The sequence below is a fragment of the Saimiri boliviensis genome, chromosome 2 (genome assembly GCF_048565385.1).
Source record: "Saimiri boliviensis isolate mSaiBol1 chromosome 2, mSaiBol1.pri, whole genome shotgun sequence".
Classification (NCBI taxonomy): Eukaryota; Metazoa; Chordata; class Mammalia; order Primates; family Cebidae; genus Saimiri; species Saimiri boliviensis.
Window position 1 is genome coordinate 219,354,380 of NC_133450.1, and position 21,525 is coordinate 219,375,904.

General features: G+C 57.6%; 1 protein-coding gene across 1 annotated transcript in view; it reads left to right on the forward strand.

The window, feature by feature from the left end:
• LMX1B (LIM homeobox transcription factor 1 beta) overlaps positions 1 to 21,284 on the forward strand; it is an 85,706-nt gene extending 64,422 nt beyond the window's left edge. Inside the window, exons 3-8 of the mRNA XM_003940619.4 lie at positions 11,883 to 12,115; positions 14,107 to 14,288; positions 14,466 to 14,543; positions 14,684 to 14,750; positions 16,567 to 16,710; positions 17,020 to 21,284. Coding sequence (XP_003940668.4) covers positions 11,883 to 12,115; positions 14,107 to 14,288; positions 14,466 to 14,543; positions 14,684 to 14,750; positions 16,567 to 16,710; positions 17,020 to 17,177 — 862 coding nt within the window. The 3' untranslated portion in view covers positions 17,178 to 21,284. The remainder of the gene's footprint in view (positions 1 to 11,882; positions 12,116 to 14,106; positions 14,289 to 14,465; positions 14,544 to 14,683; positions 14,751 to 16,566; positions 16,711 to 17,019) is intronic.
• The last annotated feature ends 241 nt before the right edge of the window (positions 21,285 to 21,525 follow it).

The window sequence follows — 21,525 nt, forward strand, 5'->3', positions numbered from 1 at the left end:
ATAATTGTAGGGAAATAATGGCAAAAGTAGAAAACTATTGATCAAAAAGAAAGGAAATTGATCAAAAAATTAAACTGCTTTAATGGAGTTTGTTCCAGAAAAGACTTGCTCAATGAAAGTTTATCAGTGTTGTTATAACCTTAATTAAAATGCTATGGTCAGCCAGGCGCAGTGGCTCATGCCTGTAATCCCAGCACTTTGAGAGGCCAAGGTGGGCAGTTCATGAGGTCAGAAGTTCAAGACTAGCATGGCCAACATGGTGAAACCCCGTCTCTAGGAAAAAACACAAAAATTACCCAGGCATGATGGTGGGCACCTGTAATCCCAGCTACCTGGGAGGCTGAGGCAGGAGAATTGCTTGAAACAAGAAGGCCGAGTTTTCAGTGAGCAGAGATCATGCCACGGCACTCCAGCCTGGGTGAAAGAGCAAGACTCCATCTCCAAAAAAACAAAACATAAAATGCTATGGTCTATGTACAGCAGTCCAAAATCCTTGGAATCAGAATGGTGGGGTCAAAATATCAGCTGGGTCAACCACTTGGACGCTCTAGTGGTGCCCTGGAGATCTGAGACTCCACTCCATGGAATACCTGCTTCCTCATTCTGCCAGGAGCTCCCTGGAGGCTGTGACCCTGCTGATTTCCCATTGTCTAGCACAGAGCTTGGTCATAGTGGGTGCTTGCAAGTGCTTACAGAATAAACAAGTCGTATAGTGAAAGTTTCTGCCCTTTCGGGAGGAACTGAGTCACTACATGGGGTTTGGCACAGAGCAAGTAGCTAAGTGTTTGTTGGATGGGTGGAGGCATGGATGTTTGTATGGGTAGCTGGTTGAAAGGGTGGATGGGTAGGGGATGGGGAGATAGATGGGTGGACGGATGGATAAGTGGAAGGATGGATATGTGCACACGTGGATATTCATATGAGTGGATAGATGGTTGAAGGGGTGGGTGGATGGGGGACAGGTGGATACCTGGGTAGGTGGATGGATGCATGGATCGATGAGTAGATCAATGTATGATTTGATGAGAACAAAAGAGATATGACCAGGCTTCCAGCCTGACCTTTCTTTGTCACCCATATTCTAACCTGACCCACTATCTCCAGCCTGACCCACTATCTTCCTAACCCTGAAAATGGCTTCCATTTTCTTCACACCTTTGCTGTTTTTCAACTTCTACCACCCAGAATGGGCTCTCTGCTTTTCCACCTCTACAGAGAGCCTGACTCTGGCCTCAGACACACACATTCCCATCCCAGCCCCAACACTTCCCCTATTGGAATCTTCTGAACTCTTGGAAGTGTTCAGAAAGTCCTTCCTGCCCTACCACTCTGCCCTCCACCTGGCTGAGTTTGCTTGGCTTCAGACTGCGTGGAGCCCCCAGCCCTTCCTGGACACCTGGCTCTGGACCTGGCCTATTCTGACCATGCAGGAGCCTGGAGTGAAATCCAAAGGCCTCTGCCTCCCAGGGCCTAGGGTTTCTCACCTTCCACGTGTGTGGTCAGCCCTCTGGACTGTGGGGGCCATCATCCTCCCACAACCCCAGTGCCCCCAGCCCAGGCCAGAAGCCCAGCAGCTCCATGCTCATGAAGCAAGTGGAGAGTTGTTTTGGGAGGAGGCCAGGGCAGATGAGGTTAAAGCAGGAAAGGGCTTCAAGAACAGGGAGGTCTGAGAAGCCAAGCACAGAGGCTGGGAGGGTGAGCAGGAGCTCAGGGACACAGTGTGCCAGGCTCAAACCCCAGCAGCCGTGTGCCCTCTCCAAGCACCACTTTCCTCTCTAGCAAAGAGTGATGGTGCCGACCCCTCGGGGGTCTGTTGGAAGAGGAGCCCATGGGCAAATGAAGCACAGAGCCTGCTAGATGGAAAATAGTCCATACATCTTAGTAAACTATAATAATGATAATCAGGACTGTTGGGTTTGGCAGCCAGGAGCTGGTGACCTCAGTGAGAATAGGGGAAGGTACCTGGGACCAGCTCAAACGGTTTGATGAGTGGGTGGAAGGAGAAGGTTCCTACTGCGGACCAGGAGAGGGCCTGACTCATAGAAGGTGTTGGGTAAATGTTAGGTGAGTGGGGGAATCACAAAATCGTCAAATGTATTGAATTCACTAGTGAAGGGCCAGAAAGAAGGGGGAAGAGGGTGAACCCTAAGGTTCATGAAATAATACAGATAAAGCCCTTTACGTGGTCCCTGGCACATAGCTCGAAGCCTTTCTGACGCCTGGAGGCCCAGGATTTTCTGCAGCTCTTCTATCCTGGACTCAAGTCCCAAGTTCAGCCAGAGAGGATGCAGGGGAGGATTGTCAGAGGGATGTGATGATCCACCTCCTACCTGCACCTGACCCGTCTTGCCGATGGCAGGAGGGCTGCTGCTTGTCACCAGGGAAGGTCTGGCCCCACAGAAGCCTCCATATTCCCACCACCCATTGGAAGTCAGAGCCCCAAAGGTGGGAAACCACCTGTCGGCTGCCAAGCCACATGGGCACAGCTGCTCACCCTGTAGTAGTGTGTCTGTGTGAGTGCGTCTGTGTGATGTGTATCTCTGGGTGTGTCTCCATCCTAGCAGCCCCCACACAGCATCTCCAGCCTGGGCCTATCCCTGAACTCCAGCCTCGCACAAGCAGTTGTCCCTGGGCCTATCCACATGGCTGCCTAGAAGGCAGCTCAGACCTAACACATCCAGGCCTGCGCTCCCCGTTCTTCCCCGCACCTCGCCACAGATGCCAGGTCCTCTAATGGCAACTCTGTTATTCCGGATGCTCAGGCCAGGAGATCTTGGACTCATCCCCAATGCCATCCTTTCTCACACATCCTCTCGGGTCCCTGTCTGCCTTCTCAAGCCTTCCCCTGCCCTCCTGGCTCTGAGCTTACAGCCTCATCGTGCTAACTTAAATAAAGCCACTCCCTGCTCCTCCCTCTAACCTAGTGCCCCCCTACAGCTGCTTAAGGAACCTGGTTAAAATGCCAATGAGGGCTGAGTGCAGTGCCTCATGCCTATAATCCCAGCACTTTGGGAGGCTAAGGTAGGTGGATCATCTGAGGTCAGGAGATTGTGACCAGCCTAGCCAACATGGTGAAACCCCATCTCTACTAAAAATACAAAAATCAGCCAGGCATGGTGGCGTGTGCCTGTAGTCCCAGCTACTTGGGAGGCTGAGGCAGAAGAATCGCCCATACCCAGGAGGTAGAGGTTGCACTGAGCCAAGATCGCACCACCACACTCCAGCTGGTGTGACAGAGCGACCCTCGGTCTCCATAAATAAATAAAAATTAAAAATTAAATGCCAATCGGATCACAGCGCCCCCACGCAAAACCTTCCCAGGTTCCCTGTCTCATGTGATCTGTCCCCTCTGCCCCCCATCTCTGCCTGTACCTTGTCCCCTGAGTGCATCTGCCCCAGCCACACCCCAGATACTCTGTCTCCAGGGCCTTTTTTTTTTTTTTTTTTTTTCTTCAGAGATGGGCTTCGGCATGTTGCCCAGGCTGGTCTCAAACTTCTGGGCTCAAGCAATCTACACGCCCCGGCATCCCAAAGTGCTGGGATTCCAGGAGTCAGCCACAGAGCTTGGCCTCCTTGAGGCCTGTGCACTGGCTGCTCCCTCTGCAGGGAACTCCTTCCCCCAATATTGTAGATACCATCCCCAAGTGAATGCTGGAATGTGTGCCTCCGTCAGCCTCTGACTGTTCCTTCTAAAGCTGCAGCCCCGTCTCTCTTCCCTGTCTCAGTCTTCTTTGCCTTGTAGTCACCATTCGTCATACTCTGTATGAAATAGATTTATCTATGTGTTAAAATAGATCAGTGTTACTGTCCTTCCGCCCATGAGAATGTCCTCCACTGATGAGAAGGAGCTGGGGGTGGGGGCGTTGGTAAGGGCTGTGCCTCTGCTCACTGCTTTAGCCCCACCTCCAGACAGCGCCGGGCACGGCACAAAGGAGGCACTAAAGAAATATTTGTAGAGCTGGGCACGGTGGCTCATGCCTGTAATCCAGCACTTTGGGAGGCCGAGGCAGGCGGATCACGAGGTCAAGAGAAGGTGACCATCCTGGCTAACACAGTGAAAGCCTGTCTACTAAAAATACGAAAAATTAGCCGGGCATAGTAGCACATGCCTGTAAGTCCCAGCTACTCGGGAGGCTGAGGCAGGAGAATCACTTGAACCCAGGAGGTGGAGGTTGCAGTGAGCCGAGATGGTGTCACTCCAGACTAGGCGACAGAGCAAGATTCCGTCTCAAAAAAAAAAAAAGGAAAGAAAAAAAGAAATATTTGTGGAATCGCCGAATATGCATGTGGGCCTCCCTGGCCAGGCTGGCCCAGGATGGCTCCCCGGGCTCCCGGCTGTGCCCGTCCCTCCCTGTCCCCGGCCCGTGACCTCCAGCCCCGGCTGGGGGCTCCCAGCAGCGCCCCTGGCGCGGATCAAAGGCCGAGGGCCCGGCGGCCTCGCACAGCTGCGTCTGCGTCCGGGCCGCAGGAAGCGCCGGGGCAGCCCTCGCGGCAGGCCCGGCCCCGGCGCGGCGACGAGGCCTGGGGAGGCCAGGAGGCCGGGAGGCCGGGAGAGGCCCCGCGAGGCCCGCGGAACACCCGCCTCGCCGCGCATTCCAGCCGCGTGATTGACGCGCGCACCGGGGCCCCCGCCCGCGGCTCCAGCCGCCGCCCGCCCGGCCCGCAGCCGCCGCATCAAAGCAGATGTTTGCAGCTGGTTTGAGTTGGATCCCCATCAACAGGCCCTTTTTTGTCTCAAAATAAAAAACAGCTACGCCCGGAATGATAAGGACGCGGCAGGCACGTGGGGGAGATGTCAGCGAGGCCGGCAGGGAGGAGGCCGGGAGGCGGCTCTCTCTCCAAGTGACAGGCTGACTCTAGCAGCAGCAGCTGCCGCGGCCCCCGGCCCCCGACCCCCGAGAGTGTCTAGAGTCCTGTCCCCTAGCTCCCGTGAACTACAGTTCATCCTTCAACGGGCATCATCACAGCCGCCCACAGTCATAACATAAGCCACCACACTGAGCTCTTACTGTCGGAAAGAAAGGCTCTACGGCTGCCATCCTGGGCACCTCCGACCAGCCTAGGGAGGAGGTGTGCCACAGGGAGGTCAGTACATTTTGACCATTACCTGTAAGGTGGGCACTGGGATCGCAAGCTTTCAAATGGAAAAACCAGTTCAGAGAGTGGAGGTGGCTGGCCCCAGGCCAGGCAGCTAGGAAGTGGCAGAGCTGGGATTCAAACTCACTCCTCTGCCTCCAGAACCAGGTTCTTAAGTATGTGTCATGTCACCTTTTCCAGAAAGTCCCCAGATGGACTCTTGCTGCTTTCTGTGCCTCTCAGCTTGCCCAGCGTGCCCCCAGTACCCCCCCAAGCATGCGTCCTATGGGATGAGATTCTGTCCCTCCTGCCCCTAGCATCTTCCATGATCCCAGCCCAGACTCAGCCTGCATGGGTGTTTGCTGGGTAAATGTGAGAGGGTGTAGCCAGTGGGGACAGAAGGGCTGCAATTACAGGGGCCAAACCTCGGGATCCCCATGGAGGGAGGAAGGTGTTTCCAGCAGTCGTTGCGGCAGGGGCTGTGGGGCTTGGGCATGGAGAGGCCCTAAAGGAAACCAGCCCAGAATCTTCCTGGTCCCCAGTGCAGCCTATATCTACAAAGGGACAGACAGGGAGAGCACAGACCCAGCAGTGCAATTAGGGCGCTTCAGACAAAAATGGGACGCAGCAAAGAGGAAGTTCCAGTGACTTAGACTGGGGAGGAGGAGGGAGCACACGCCTATTGAGATCCCTCCTGGACCAAGCCTTCCCACATGGGTTAAAATCGCCAGATTCTCAATTACCCAGGGAGGGAAAGGTCAAACCCCCATTTTATGGAACAGGAATCTGAGGCTTGGAGAAAGGGGGTGACTCGCTGGAGGCTGTGCAGCTGGCAATGGAGATGTGGGAGCCACCCCTGAAAATGGAGTGGGGGCTGACAGAGCTCTTGAGTGAGCAGAAGGAAGGGACACGGGACACAGGGTCCCATTGGCCCCCACCTTGCGTCAGATGTCCAGGCATGGTCCAATCACTTCAGGTCACAAGAGTCATTAGTGCAAACATGGTACCCCCAGGGTCTTTCCCTGGGTACAGGGGATGAGGGTGCTTTTGGGATGGAAGACTCCCAGCCCCGCAGGAGACATGCATGGAGCTCCACGGGTACAAAGTTAACAAACTGGACTCCAAGTCGTGTCATTGTGAAGGGGCTGAGGGGGTGGGAGGGCAAGTTCACTTACCTTGTTACCTGGTGGCAGTCTCAGACCACTAGGAGTAGAATACCTGGTGTTTTCTTGTGCTACCTGGCTACCCATTTCATTTCACGCAAGGTTGTGCCTTCATTTGACAAACACTCACTCATCACCTCCTCCATGCCAGAGCCTAGGGGGTAAATTAGACCCTAGGTCAGTAGGAGCCGCAGACACACAAATAACTAGAGAGTGGCTGGGATTCTGGGCATCAGGGAAGGCTTCACAGAGGAGGTGACACTTGAATTGGGCCTTAAAGGATAGAAAGGAGTTCAGCAAGATGCTAAGGAAGAGGGTAGAGAAGCCAGGCCTTGGAAGCAGATGGAATTTTAAGCACCAAGGGAGCAAGAAGGGACTTGCTATGTTCAGGGAGTAGTGAGAAGCCTGGCAGCAAAAGCCGGGTGTCATGGGGTGGGCGGGGCCTTGAGTGCCACAGTGAAGTCTCTGGGCTCATCCTGACATTTTTGGGTGCTCTTGGACATTTGAAAGTGAAGGGGGTTTGTAATCTGATTTAACTTGATGAGGAGGCGAGACCAAACTTTGGATTTCTCTCCCCTAACCTTCTGCTTTCTCTGTGAAGTGGGAGGTGGCTGTGTCCTGGACAAAGGCTGTGGGGAGGGGCTGGATAGGGATGCGTTGACGGGTGGAAGAGGCCCACTGAGAGTAGGGAGACACTCATGGACTGTGGAGTGTGAATTGTTCCAAGAACCCAAGGAAGAGCCACATCAACTGTAAAGGGCAGTAACGGGGTGGGTGCGGAAATGGCACTGAGGAGAGGAGGGTAGGAGATCTTGACTCAGCAGGGATGGAAAGCGGAAGTCGGGAAGTCCTGGAGAGTGGGTAACAGTGATCACAATCGCTGTTTATGGAGTCCACCTCATGGGCCCAGCCCTGTAAGGCAGTCTCTGTCATCATCCCCATTGGACAGATGGGCACACAGGCTCAAGAGAAGGGACTTGTGCAAGATTCCAGGGCTAGGAAGTGATAGAGCTGGGATTCCAAGCCTGGCGTCTGCTGTCTGAACCCTAAGACCTGTGCACGAAGACCGGCTTGGAGAAGCTGGAGTGCTCCCAGGACGTTAGGAAGCCAGTGTTATTGGAGGTAAAAGAATCAGCCATACTCTGTGTGTCTCTGCAGTTGTCAGTGAATCAGCCATACTCTGTGTGTCTCTTAAGAAATTAATCAGAGTTGTAATCCATGTTCAAATGCTCCTGAAAAAATTGGTTTTCAGGAGTTTTGTTTATTAGCCTTATGAGTTTAATAAATTGAGCGTTAAACAAATAAACCCATAAAAACTCAGAGGATATGGAGATATCTTCTCACACCCTGGGACTCTTCATAGGAAGGACATCCCTAAAAATGGAATTTCTTACTCCATAATCTCAGATGATCCCACAGTGGAAGGGAAGTGTTTGCCGGCGGGGGAGATGCAAATATCCAGCCCCACCTTCTGGGGGCCGGGCTTACGCTGAGTAATAAGAACTTGGGGTGAATCAGCCCCCAAGTCTTAGGAACAGACAGACACGGGCATGGTACCCGGGGCCCAGGGCAAGGGTGGCTTATGGGCAAAGGCATGCTGAGATGTACAGAGCAGGGAGGATCTGGTGATGCTGCAGTGCGACCTTGAAAGAGTGACCTGGCCTGTGCGCCTTACTGTGCTCATCTGTAAAATGGGAATAATGGAAACAGCGTCTTCCTTTCAGGATTTTATGAGGATTGAATGAGGTGACGAAGGTAGCTGATAACTGAGCATTATTAATGCTCAGTAATGTTCTGAGACTGATAATGGAGCCAGGAGTGCTCTGTCCAGATGAGACCAGACAAGCTGGAAGGGCTGGCCAGAGCCCAGGGGGGTGGTGAGAAGGAGGCACAGCGGGCCCTGTAACCCCAGTCAATGTTAGGGTGGGAGGCTGCAGGCTGCCCCCAGGAATCGTGGAGACCCTAGCAAGGGTGAGTACACACTGAACCAAAGAAAGGCAGAGAAGGGCAGACTTCTGTGGTGGACATCCATCATGCCAGCGTGGTGCCAAGGGCTTTAAAGGAATCCAGCCCCTGCCAACCACCCTGTGGTCGGGGATGATCATTCCCATTCTTTTTATTTTTTATTTTTTTGAGATGGAGTCTCACTCTGTCACCCAGGCTGGAGTGCAGTGACAAAGTCTCGGCTTACCACAACCTCCGCCTCCCAGGTTCAAGAGATTCTCTTGCCTCAGCCTCCCGAGTAACTAGGACTACAGGTGTGTGCCACCACACCCGGCTAATTTTTTGGATTTTTAGTAGAGACAGGGTTTCACCATATTGGTTGGGCTGATCTTGAACTCCTGACCTCAAGTGATCTGCCTGCCTCGGCCTCCCAAAGTGCTGGGATTACAGACATAAGCCACCGCACCTGGCCTGATCATTCCCATTTTATAGATGAAGAATTTGAGGCTCAGAGAGGTCAAATGCCTTGCCTAAAGCCACACAGCAAGGAAGTTATGGAGGTTGTGCCTGCCACACCCGTTGCTTTACACTGACAGCTCACTACATCTTCATGCTGAGATGCAGGCAGTGTCGTTCAGCCCGTTGTACAGATACATGAGCTTAGGCTCAGGAAGACAAAATTACTTTCCCAGTTACCAGCTAGCAATTGGTGGGACAAGGCATGGCACTCAAGTCCATGTGATTCCAGTGCCACCTGTCTGTGGCTGGGCCTGCTTTTGGGACTGGCTCCCCAGTCCTCCGTGGTAGGAGGCACGAAGAGAGGGGGAATGGAGGCTCACAGAGAAGGGGGGAGCCCGCTGGTATCCCCAACCCCTCCCACACAAGCCGTTAGTCGCTCTCACCCCAGCACAGTAGACAAAGGCAGCCGGTAATTGGGAGTGAGTATTTCATGCATCCCCCCCGATGTTTTATTGGGTGGAGAGATGCTTGGAGACCAAACGGATGGCGCATTCTGTTTATAAAGTGCGTGCAGTTTGTTTTATTTCCCGAGTTTTTGCAATCTAGATAACAGATGATGCCCTGAGTGGCTGGCGCTGCCTCCATAATGGCGGCACCGAGCCTTTGGAGAAGTATTAATAATAGATTGTGTTGATGAGTTTGGAGAAAGTAGCAATCGACCCCCTGCTGCCAAGGCATTAGCGCGGCTATTCTGCACACAGCCAGCACCATGGCTTTGACTGCAAATGCAGGTCACCCGCCCTGCTGCCCCCTCCCCGGCCTAAGAAGGGCTTCTCTCTGGGAGCCACCCGAGGTGTGCCGACCCTGACCTGGGACCCTGAGACCCTGGCCCTGCCATGCTAGCAATGACGTGGCCAGTGTCTGTCCACTGGGAGGCCACAGATGTCAGGCTGCAGACTTAGTGGGGCCACTAGTCTGAGGTAGAGCGTGGGGAGGGGACAGAGGGGCGCTGGAGGTTGGGAGAGGAGTGTGCTCCACGTCAGAGCGATAGGTTCTACAAACCCAGGCTCATTCCTCAGCCCCTCAGGAGAGCTGGACAGAAAGCCAGATTCCCAGGGCCTCTGCCTAAAGCGGTCACTGACAGTTCGGTAGATTGTGCCCTGAACAAGGTGATTCAGCCAGAGGGCCAAATTAGAGCCAAAATCCAGCCCACGTTCCCCTTGCAGAGCCATGCCCCCCGGGCTGGTGGGGTCTAGCGTGTCCGCAGCAGAGCCTGGCCTCAGCCTAGGCTCACCCCAGGCCTTTAGTCATCTGCTCCGCGAACATTTACTGAGGCCCCCTTGAGGGTCTAATGGGGCTAGGTCCTCTCTCGTGGAACCTGGGCAGAGTTGGCAGAGTAGGGCACCGACAGCGACATGCATGTCACTCCACTGTGATACCCACACACCGAGTTACATGCTCAGCATCCTTGAATCCTGACACCAGCCTTCAGGAAGGGCTTGACATCTCCATTTTACAGGAGTAAACTGAGGCTGGGGGAAGCTCAGGGGAGCATAGAGGAGGCCACCTCCCCCAGACTGGGGCAACAGAGAAGGCTTCCCAGAGGAGGGGGCATTGGAGTTGGGCATCGCAGGATGAGTAGGAGCCTGTTGGGTAGAATAGAGGCAGGTGGCAGGGGTCGATGGGTGTGCCCTCAGCTGAGTGCCCTGGCCAGTGCTCGGGCAGCAGGCAGAGCTCAAAGCGGCCCTGCCCACTTCACCCCACCAGCTCGCCATGGGTGGTTCTGACGGCAGCCCCGAGAAGGGAGGCAGGCAGTTGCCTCCCATTTATGGCCATTTCTGTTCCAGAACCGATTAGTAGAGAATTGCAGCTGTAATCTGTGCCCGTGATGGCGGGCCATAAAGAGGGATGGGATGTGCACAGCAACTCCCAAGGTGGCGCCCGCAGACGTGGCCCGGGGATGCCGGGAATGAAAAATGGTTTTAATTCCCTCCCAGCAGCAATAATTTGATTCTTCATAAATTTTTCCATCAAAGTGTTGTTGAGCTGAGTTCCCACAGAGCAGGACACGTGACAGGGTGGAGGAGTGTCGGGAGGAGCGGTCAGCAGACACGGCGGAGGAGGGTGTGCTGCCTAGCCCCTCCTGCTTGTGCTGGCCAGGGCCCGGAGACCCCCGCCCTCATTTGTCTGCGGAGATGATGGGAGATGGAACCACTTTGTCACGCGGGAACTGGATTAGGCTCAGCCTGGGAGTTGGCTCCAGCATTTGCTACCCATGCAACCCAGAGCAAGTGATTCTGCCTCTTAGCACCTCAATTTCCTCATCTCTAAAATGGGGTTAATGTTCATTCTCTTCTTGTAGGGTTGTTGCAAGGATTAAATGCATCTCTGCACATAAGATGCTTAAAGCAGGGCTGGCACTCTGTACGTGCTCAGTAAATATCTGTTCAGGATGAAGATGTGTAAGCTGAGGCAGAGGGATAGGAAGACGTTAGCCAAGCCAAAGGACGGAGGTGCTTTGGGGAAACTTCAGGCTGTTCTTTGGGGCTGTAGCCTGGGGAAGCAGAGGGTAAAGAGGGGAGAGGCAGGATCATGAAGGGCCTTGAGCGCCAGCCTCAGGAGCTCAGATGTTCTCCTAAGGCCCACGGAAGCCATGGAAGAGTCTGGAGCAGGGAGGCAGCTTGATCCGATTTGTATTTTAGAAAGGTCCCCCTGGCTCCTGTGTGTATGATGGCTCCTGTGTGCGCTGGGGTTTAAAGGACTGAAGGGGCCGGGAGCCCAGGGGAGGGACCAGACAGCTGCTTGGGCAGGAGAGGAGGAGCCCAGGCTGGGCAGTGGGTTAGGCGGGGCTGGGAGTTGCTTGGATGTGTTGGGAGAATCAGAGGAGAGGCAGACCTCTCCAGACGGGGGCTGACCAGGCCCCGGGGGAAAGTTTGGGTGGACCCTGCACACTGCCCTCTAGTGGCCACCGTGTCTCTCAGCTGGAAGGGCCCTGAGCTGCCTCACCTGGGACAGGTGACTCCAGGCAGTTTGCCAGCACCCATCCCAGGGCCACTGGGGGCCTGTAGGCAGAATAAGGCTGCAGGGCTCTCCTACTGTCTTGCCCAGTGCCCAAGGGGGGCCTCTCCCTCCCACCTGAGCCTGAGGGTCAGGGTGGCAAGAGGGAGAGGCCCTCGGCAGGAATGGCTTCTGGAAGGGACTTCTGAGCGCAGCCCACGCACTCGCATTGTGCATCTGCAGGCTCTTCGCGGCCAAGTGCAGCGGCTGCATGGAGAAGATCGCCCCCACCGAGTTCGTGATGCGGGCGCTGGAGTGCGTGTACCACCTGGGCTGCTTCTGCTGCTGCGTGTGTGAGCGGCAGCTACGCAAGGGCGACGAGTTCGTGCTCAAGGAGGGCCAGCTGCTGTGCAAGGGTGACTACGAGAAGGAGAAGGATCTGCTCAGCTCCGTGAGCCCCGACGAGTCTGACTCTGGTGAGGCCTGGCCTGAGCTGGGGGCAGGCCTCAGGGATGGGGCTTGCTGCGGTGTCCTGGGGGGGAGTCCTGGCTGGAGGAGCCACCTCCTGCTTCCAGGACCTGAGCTGAACACAGATGGCGCGTTCACATCCCGATGCACACACACACTGACGTGTCCACCTGCATGCACATGACACGAACGTGGGTCTCCCCAGGCTCACAAAATGCGCTCTGCTTACTACCTGAGAGCTACCCATCCATACGTATAAACACGTGTGTGATCACATGTACATACAAGCACATAAAATGCACACAGGAGTATCCCTACCCTGAGGAGATATACATGTACATAAATGTGGAGGTATATGTTCACATACCTGGGAATGCAAAAACCACACTTAAGCGTACACACATGCACATAACACAGCACACGTGTGCACTAAACACCACTCCACATGGCTGCACGTGCACGTTTGTACACATGCTCACATGTACTGTGGATCGCGCATGTGTGTACACACACAGCTCTTGTTCTCTGGCCCGTCCCCCTTGCGCTCTCTTCCTTGATGCCCCACTACACACAGCACAGCTCCACAGGGGTGCTCACCAGCACCCAGTCCACAGGCTGGGGACACCTGAGAGGCACGGACCTGGTGTGCTCTCCGCTCCTCAGCCCCCTGAAACCTTCATCCGGGGAAGCAAACAGCCCTGAGCCATCCTGTTTCCCAGCTGAGGGGTAGAGGCTGGGCCCTTCGTGCTTGAGGGAAAGACCCCATTTCCCAGGGCGAAGGACCTTGCCTACCCTGCTCTAGCTCCCAAAAGGATGAGGCCAGTTTGGAACCCTCCTGGTGGACAGGGCAAGCCCAGCCAGGAATGAGCCTTAAGGAGGGAAAGCCCAGGAAGTGGCTTCAGCCCTTGTTCATGGGAACAGTGGGGAAGGACTAGAGCAGGCGGAGTGGAGAGGTGTCCCGGTCCACCAGGCCCGGTGGTAACCTGCAGCCCTGCGGCAACAGGATCGGCCGTATGGGAAGGGCTTGCCATGGCCAGCAGCGAGCTCACCACCGTCTGTCCCTACCCCTCCCTGGGCAGGGCACCGCTGCAGCCAGCCCCATGGTTGTCCAGACTCCTGAGGAAGAGCAGAGGCTGGCCAGGCGCCAGTGATCCCCTCATGCCAGGCCCAGCAGCGCGGGTCTCAGTGGGAGGAGATCACCCCCCACACTCCGAGGAGGACAGGATGGAAGAAGGGGGACCAGCCCAGGGGGCAGCAGGAGGCCCAGCGGTGGCTGGGGAGAAACGGCCCAGTGGATGGTTTGGCCATCCATCTGGGGCTGGCATTTCTGAGACCCAAACCTGGGGCGTGGAAGTTCTGTGTGTGTGTGGTGGGTGTGGCTGTAGTGCTGGGTCAATGCACACGCTGTATGTCTGTTCACATGCATGCATGCCTGTCCGTTACTGCCCGTGAGCATGGGCCCGTGTGTGTGAATACACCTGTGAGCCGCTTGTACCAAGTGTGTGCGTCTTAGGAGTATGCGTATGCAACGCTCACGAGCACTCTCGCGTGAATATCTGCGGTGCGTGTCTTTGCTCGCACACTTCTGCGGATGTCCACACACAGAGCCATGTGCACGACCATGTGCGTATGCCTGTGTTCCTGTTCCCCGCGTGGGCCTCGCTACCTGAGTGTGTGTGCACGCCTGTGCTGTGCTTGTCCAAGGCGCAGCTGTGTGAGTTCCTGTGCAGGTGTGGCTGCGGCCCAGGATGAGGAAGTGAGGAGTATGTGCCGGGGAAGGGACTTGCAGGGTACAGCGGGCAGGAGACGAGGGGCCAGGTGAGGCAGGGCCTGAGGGCCAGGGAGCGAAGTAGCCTTATCCTGCGGGAACTAGGGAGCCACGGCAGGTGTCAGCAGAATGCCACAGTCTCCTGTCGGGCAGCAGGTTGCCGAAGGGGACAAGGCCGAGGCCTGGGCTGTCCCTGGCCCCTCCTGACAGGCCGGGTTGTGTCCCCCACAGTGAAGAGTGAGGACGAAGATGGGGACATGAAGCCGGCCAAGGGGCAGGGCAGCCAGAGCAAGGGCAGCGGGGATGACGGGAAGGACCCAAGGAGGCCCAAGCGACCCCGGACCATCCTCACCACGCAGCAGCGAAGAGCCTTCAAGGCCTCCTTCGAGGTCTCATCCAAACCCTGCCGAAAGGTGAGGGGCGGCTGGGGGGCGGGGCTGAGGGCTGCCTGTCTGGATACCAGCCCCTGCTCCTGCTGGGGATAGGGACATCCCTCCATCTCTCCCTGACATCCCATCCTCCCCTTAAACCCACCGTCTCCCGGCTGCTGCCCCTGGAGGGCCTGACCTGTCCCCCTCTCTCTGGGCCAGGTCCGAGAGACACTGGCAGCTGAGACGGGCCTCAGTGTGCGTGTGGTCCAGGTCTGGTTTCAGAACCAAAGAGCAAAGGTAAGAGGCCACCCCCATCCCTGCAGGCCCCAGGTAGGGTGGGAGTAGAGGGGGCAGCCAGAAGACAGGGGTCCAGAGGGGGTGGGGCTGGCCATGCCTGGGGGAGGGGCGGCACTGGCCTGAACCAGCTCTCCCTGCAGATGAAGAAGCTGGCTCGGCGGCACCAGCAGCAGCAGGAGCAGCAGAACTCGCAGCGGCTGGGCCAGGGTGAGCTGGGGCTGGGGCTGCGCCTGTCCCAGGCTAGGGACCAAGGGATCCAGGATGTTTCCTTTAACAAAACTTCCGAAAAGCCTTCCACCAAGGCCATCGGAGCCCAGAGAGCTTCTGTCTTAAAACCACGGAGACATAGAGAAATAGAGAAGCCCTGGGAACTAAGGGGCCCGGGGAGGAGAGACAGAGTGGCAGCTAGACGCGGAGCTCAGCCTTCAGCACGCGCCATCTTACGCCGTCATCACAGATCACTGCCAGGGAGGGTATTGCCATGTCCCATTTCACAGATGAGGAAGTCGAGGGACTGCCTGTGATCCCTCAGCCAGTCAGGTGCAAAGCTGGACCTCGGCCCCAAGCCTGGTGCTCCGAGCCTGTGCCTTTAACAGGAGGACACTACCCCATTGCTGGAATTCTGCAGGCAAAGCTTGTCCGGGCGCGAGGGTCCTGCTGAGGCGTGAGGGACTGGTTTCAGGGACTGAGTCGGGCCCCTCATCACTGGGCTTCACCAGAACTGCTGTTTCCGCATCAGAATCTCCAGCCAGGCTGGTTACTGGCCTCCATGAGACTTTGAGCCTTCAGGGCCATGAAGGGAGGAGCAGGGAGCTCCCTGGGACTGCAGAAGCAGTGGGACAGAGCTGCCTGCTCCCCGTGAGAGGGAGGCTTCTGGCCAGGCGCCAGGGCACCGGGGGCCATGCCAGTATCCTAGGCTGGACTCAGCTTCTAAGGACACAGCCTCAGAGCCCGCTTCTTCCTCGCTCCCCCTCTGCCCTTTCCAAAGCTGTACTCACGGCCTCTGGTCTCCCAGCCAGGTCCTGGGCTGTGTCTCACCCCTGTGTTCCAAGCTACTTCCTGGAGACAGCCTCTCCGAGAAGGTCCCACAGTCCCCCCGCTCATCCCAGCCCGTGCCACACCGTCCCTCCTGCCCACACGCACATGGCATGCCCTCCTCCTCCCCACCCTGACTCTGCAAATGCCACCACCGTCCACTCTGTCTGTGCCAGGAACCAGGAGTCACCTCTGACCCTTCTTGTCCCACGCTGTGATCCACTGAGGTGCAAAGTTGGGGAGCGAAGTCTGTGTCTCTCCCACCCTCCCAGGAGCTCTCTCCCACAGCAACCTTGACAGAGACCCCGCCCTTCCTCTGGCTTCCTCCCCGACTGGCCCCGGCCCTGGTCTCTCCCTCCAGCCTTTCTAGCCCTCACCTGCCAAGACCCTCCTGTGGCTCCCAGCAGCCTCGGGGGCTCCCACCAGGGCTCCCTGTGACCTGTGGTCCCTGTCAGCTGGTCTCCCCGAACACCGACCTCTCTCCCTGGCTCTCAGCCCGCATGCTGCACCCTTACCCACCGCCGGTCTGTCTCCTCTGGGCCTTTGCTGCCCCTCAGCCTGGCTTGCCTCCCCTGCCCCGGCCTGTCGAACCCCTGCTAGTTCTTTAAGTCACACCAGGATGGAGGCCCTTTGCTCCAGGAAGCCTTCCCGGGGCCTCTTTGGCCTGGGTCTGGGACCTTGGCACTCCCAGATGCAGGGCAGAGTTGCTATTGCCTGTGTGGGGTGTGCCTCCTCCTGCTCCCTGGATCCCCTGGGTAGGTGGAGTAATGGGAGGAAAGAAGACAGGGAGGGAGGACTCTGCAGGAGGAGCTGGAGCGTGCACCTGGGGAAGGGGTAGGGGAGTCAGTGTCTGGGCAGCTTCAGCTAGAGAGGGGTGCCTGGGAGTCCCAGAGAGGCCAGAAAGGGAGGATGCTGGGGAAGCCGGGCCATGGGTGCAGCCGGGAGGGCGTGGGCCGGGCCAGTGGGTGAAGGCTCACTGTGTCCCCAGAGGTCCTGTCCAGCCGCATGGAGGGCATGATGGCCTCCTACACGCCGCTGGCCCCGCCACAGCAGCAGATCGTGGCCATGGAGCAGAGCCCCTACGGCAGCAGCGACCCCTTCCAGCAGGGCCTTACGCCGCCCCAAATGCCAGGTGACCACATGAACCCCTATGGTAAGCCGCCCTACCCCTGCCCCCCACCCCAGCACAACCCCTGCCCCCTGCCAGGCCAGGCAGGCCTGGGGCCATGACAGCCACCTGCCACCTCCGGGCTCAGGCAGCGTGGCCAGCACAGCCCTCCTGCCTCCTGCTGACAGGAAGGGCCTCGGCCCTCTTGGGTGGCACTGGCCAGCAGGCCATCCCGCCACTCCCTGGCCTCCAGTCACACAGCCTACAGGACTAACAGGGCCCCCAGGAGTCCCAGCCTGCACGCCGGTCCTGACACCTCTTCTGCCCCCCCAGGGAATGACTCCATCTTCCACGACATCGACAGCGATACCTCCTTAACCAGCCTCAGTGACTGCTTCCTCGGCTCCTCAGACGTCGGCTCCCTGCAGGCCCGTGTGGGGAACCCCATCGACCGGCTCTACTCCATGCAGAGTTCCTACTTCGCCTCCTGAGAGCCAGCCGGGCGCACGGACGCTTGGGCAGGGGCCTGGGGGGGACCGCCAGCCTCCTCGGCCAGCCTGGCCATCCCGCCCTGCTCTCTGCACAGACTACAGACAGCCATACGGTGCCCTCCCCTCGGCCGGCCGGGCCTGGCCACTGTGCCCATGGGGTACAGCCAGACCGGTAGATGGGCACAGCCTGGGCAGGGGCTGTGTCCTGCCCACAGAGACCTTGTCATTCCCAGGGACCCAGAGCTCTCGGAAGGCCACCTGCCTCCCAGCCCCACCTTGGCCTCCATCGCCTCCTCCCCATCTCTTTTTTGGGAAGCTTAAATTCTCTCTATTTTTTTAAATGTCCTCTCTCTGTCCATGGCCCTCCATGCAAGCCCCCAAGACGATGGTGTCATGAGGCGGTGACCTGAGAAGTGTGTGTACCTGTGCCCCAGCAGGGAAGGGATGGCCTCTGGAGGCAGGCGCACTGCCTGGAACAGGCTGGAGCAGCAGTGGGGAAGGCCTGAGGGGGAGGCACGGTCAGGAGGGGGGCTCGTGGCCTGAGCCTGGCCAGGCGGGAAGGGACAGAGAGACACGTGCCGACGCATGCACACTCGCAGGCAGACCCACGCAAACATGCACACAGCTTTGTGGGGACCCCGAAAGGGACGCGGTGCTCAGTGGGTCTGCCCTGGCCTGTCAGAAAGAGGAAAGGAGGCCAGATAGGGACAAGGAACCCCCGCTTCTTAGAGCGATTGGAGAGGGAGGTGAGCTTGAAGCATGTGGACCCAGCTGTATCCCAGCCTGGGCCCAGATGGGGGCTTCCTGAGCAGGGAGGGCAGCCCCAGGCCCCACCAACTCTGGAGGCAAATGGAGCCCCTAGAACCAGGTAGCATCAGGCCAGACGGCAGAAACTCCATGTCATCAGGGACCTCAAAAGCACCTGCTGGGCACCCCATCTGCCTCCCCTCACATACCTCCAGCGACAAGGGGCTCACTACATCTGTGAGCCAAGGCAGCTGTGCCTTCCTGCTTCCCAGAGCCAGGCTTCTCCAGCTCTTCCTCTCAACACTGTCCCCCTAGCGGGCCTCCAGCTGTCCCTGTGGGGCAGGTATCACTTCACCTTCCCGTTGCTGTCAGCTGGCCAGAAGAGAGCAGGTACATCCCTCTCCGGCTGTGGCCCCCTGCCTCTGTTAATGTGGCCTGAAAACCAATGAGTGATTTGGCCACATGACCTTGGGAAGTCACCCTGCCCTGCTGTAACTAAATCCCAGACCCCACACACAGGTGACAGCTAAGCCACATCCCTTCCCTGTGTATATGCAGGATGATGGGGGCACTTACTGCGTAGACCGAGTGAGGGACCATGCCCTCTTTCCTGTTCCATTCCCACCTACTCGATTCCTTCCCGCCTGTGGAATTTCTCTGCATCCTGATTCTGTGACCACTGCTTTGCTCTCTCCCAGCACACCTGCCCAGTGAGAAGCTGGCCCTGGGTGTCTCACCCGAGGTGTGTGGACCAGGGTGGCCTCTCCGTGTTTGACATTGGCCCATTAATCCATCCTCCTTGGGGGACACATTCCAATTGCATTTCCTGCTCCCTTCCCCCAGGGAGATTACAGATCCTGTCGGGTGCCCTGCTGGAAGCCAGGTACACTCGATCCGGCCCAGCCCCGGTCTGCTCAACTCTAACCCCATCAGAGCAAGGAGGCTGAGCCCTGGGGCCTGACCGGTGAACCCGCCCCGGCCCCTGCTGGTCACTGTGTCCTTGCTCAGGTGCTCACAACCCTGCCTTTAACTCTCAAGTCAAGCCCTAAGCCACCACCCCAAGGTCTGCCTGGTCCAACCTTTGAGCAAGTACGGATGACGAGTGTCCCTTTCCACCTCTAGGCCTCTGCCTGGATCTCTGGGCTTCTCCGAGTTCAGCCTGTCCTGTGGTTTTCCTCCTGTTTGCTGAGGAACTCACTCCCCCCAGTGCGTCCTAGGCCACCCTCCTCGCCTGACATGCAGCCCCGTGTCAACCATCGGGTCCCAGCAGCCAGCTGGCCCCACTGAAGCTCTTCCAAACAGAGCTTCTCCAAGGACTTCAGTTGATGTCCTGGTCCTTCTGCCACTCAGCCCACCAGGGACTCTGCCACCATGGGTCCCTTGGGCAGCAGCTGTACTGGCTTCTGGAGACACACCCCTCCTTCTCCTTTTGCACATGCACCATCGGAATCATGCCAGGGACACTTTGGGCAGATTCAGGGGCAGACACCTGACCTCCCAAGAGACCTGGCCCTTCTCTCCCAGACCCGATACGTTGGAAACGACATCAGAAACGGTCATCTCACCCCCCACCCCTTATTTTATAGCTGGAAACCCTGAGGCAAGAGAGGGGAAGAGACCTGTCCGAGGTCCGGGTTAGTGACAGCTGAGCTGAGAACAGGGACATCGTGCCAGCCCCATTGTCCCCTGTGGTTTGTGAATGACCTTTAGGTCAGGGGGTCACAACTTGTTCTTAGTAAACTTGTCAGCCCCTGGGGCCACCTCTTCCCATTCTGGGCCCTCACAAGGCCCTGAATCTAGCCAGGGCCCCATGCTGGGAGCTGGTCTAGGGACAGCACGCTTGTTAAAGCCAGGAGGGACCTCAGAGAATCCCTCCTGCCGGAGGTGCCCTGTCAGCCGTGGCTAGGAACCCTTTGCTCTACGCTGTGCCTTGCTGCTCACAGGCTCTTAGACACCAGCACCCACTCCACCCAGCCCTGGACTGGGCGTGGCACACATATGAACAAGAATGCAGGGCCTGTCCTCGAGGGCTTCTCTCCTAGAAGGAAAGCCCAGCCGGAGAGTCTAGACATGACGGGGACCCATTTCTCAGATGAGCCGGAGGCTCGAAGCAGGGAGGCGATGTGTTCAGGGCCAGCCAGCAGAGGTCTACGGAGCCGGCAGGCCTCTCACCTCACGGGAGGAGGGGCAGCCTTTGCTGGGAGCTGGGCGGGGAGTAGCCAGGATCACACCTCACCCCTGCCATGACATGGGATCTTCATCACTAAGGGGGCTGGGGTGGGAAGAGGAAGATAACGGTGTGGTCTCCAGAGCAAAACAGAATGACAGGGGGGCAGGAGGGGTCTTGATGAAAAGCCAAGTTCCACCTCCCTGCTGGGGAGGTTGAGGCTTAGAAAGAGGAAAGGCTCGCCCCAGGTATCACAGAGCAGAGGAGGGACACGAAGCCCGGCTCATGGCCCCAGCCAGAGCCTCATCCGCCTGCTCCATGAAGCCTCCCAGCCACGCTGCTATCCCGGGAAGCACAGGGAGGCTACACAGAGACACTCCTCACAAGGGGCAGACCAAGGTGCCAGCGTAGCCTGGAAAGAGCCCGGAGAGAGGGTTGGTGCACACCGCTGGGCATCTTAGGAAGCTTCCTGAGGGTGGGTGAAAGTGGATGAGCAGGCCGGGCCAGGCTCCCAGCATGGCTTTGGGGACAACCTCTTCTCTGGGAAGCCCTGCAGCCTCCTAGCAAGAAGTTGCCTCCCCCAAACCCCCTCTGAATACCCTTTTCATGTCGCACGCAGGGAGCCTCGGGAAAGAGGACTGCCTGATGCCTGCCCGGCTCCATCCTTGAGCTGTGGGCACCACCTAGGGTGAGGGAGAGCCTGCAGCTCTGGGGCTAAGTATGCCCTGTGGGGAAAGGGCCCCACGCTCGCACGCACGCACTCACACACACACATTCACACCGGGACGCACGTGGAGGCTCCCGGACCCACACTCGCAGGCACACGGGGCCTGGGGGCCCAGGGGAGCAGGAAAGACGACCCCTCCAACAGTTGGCCCTTGGAAGGCGCCAATGAGCCTCTTTGCTGGTGTCCCCCACCCCCCCCGGGGGTCCCATGGGAGCCCAGTCCAGCCAGGTGTGAGGACGGGCCACCGGCCATGCCTGTTTTCCTTGTACAGACAGACTCTCACAGCCCACCCGCCATCCCCAGACACATTTTATTTAATAACTTGTCATTGTTAAATTATTTATTAGCGTTTACCACACCACCGCCCGCCCTGCCCTCCACTCTCACCTCCACCTCTTCCTACAACAGCAGAAAATGGAAACAACAAAAAAAGACGAGACATCAGTATATTTGTAAATAAACCGACCTGTACACGCCTGTGGTGCTTGTTCTTCGCGGGCCGGGCCTGGATGGAGGAAGGGGCTTCCTGGGCCTGGGCCGCTCCCACATGTGACATTAGCAGATTTGTTGATGGCCACCAGGGACAGCAGGTCAGGAGGCAGGAGGGCTTGAGGTCCCTGTTCCTGCCGAACCCTCCCGTGATTCTCATCTCTTCCACCCTAATCTCATCCCAACCCCGAGCCATCTCCAACCTTAAAAGAAATGCG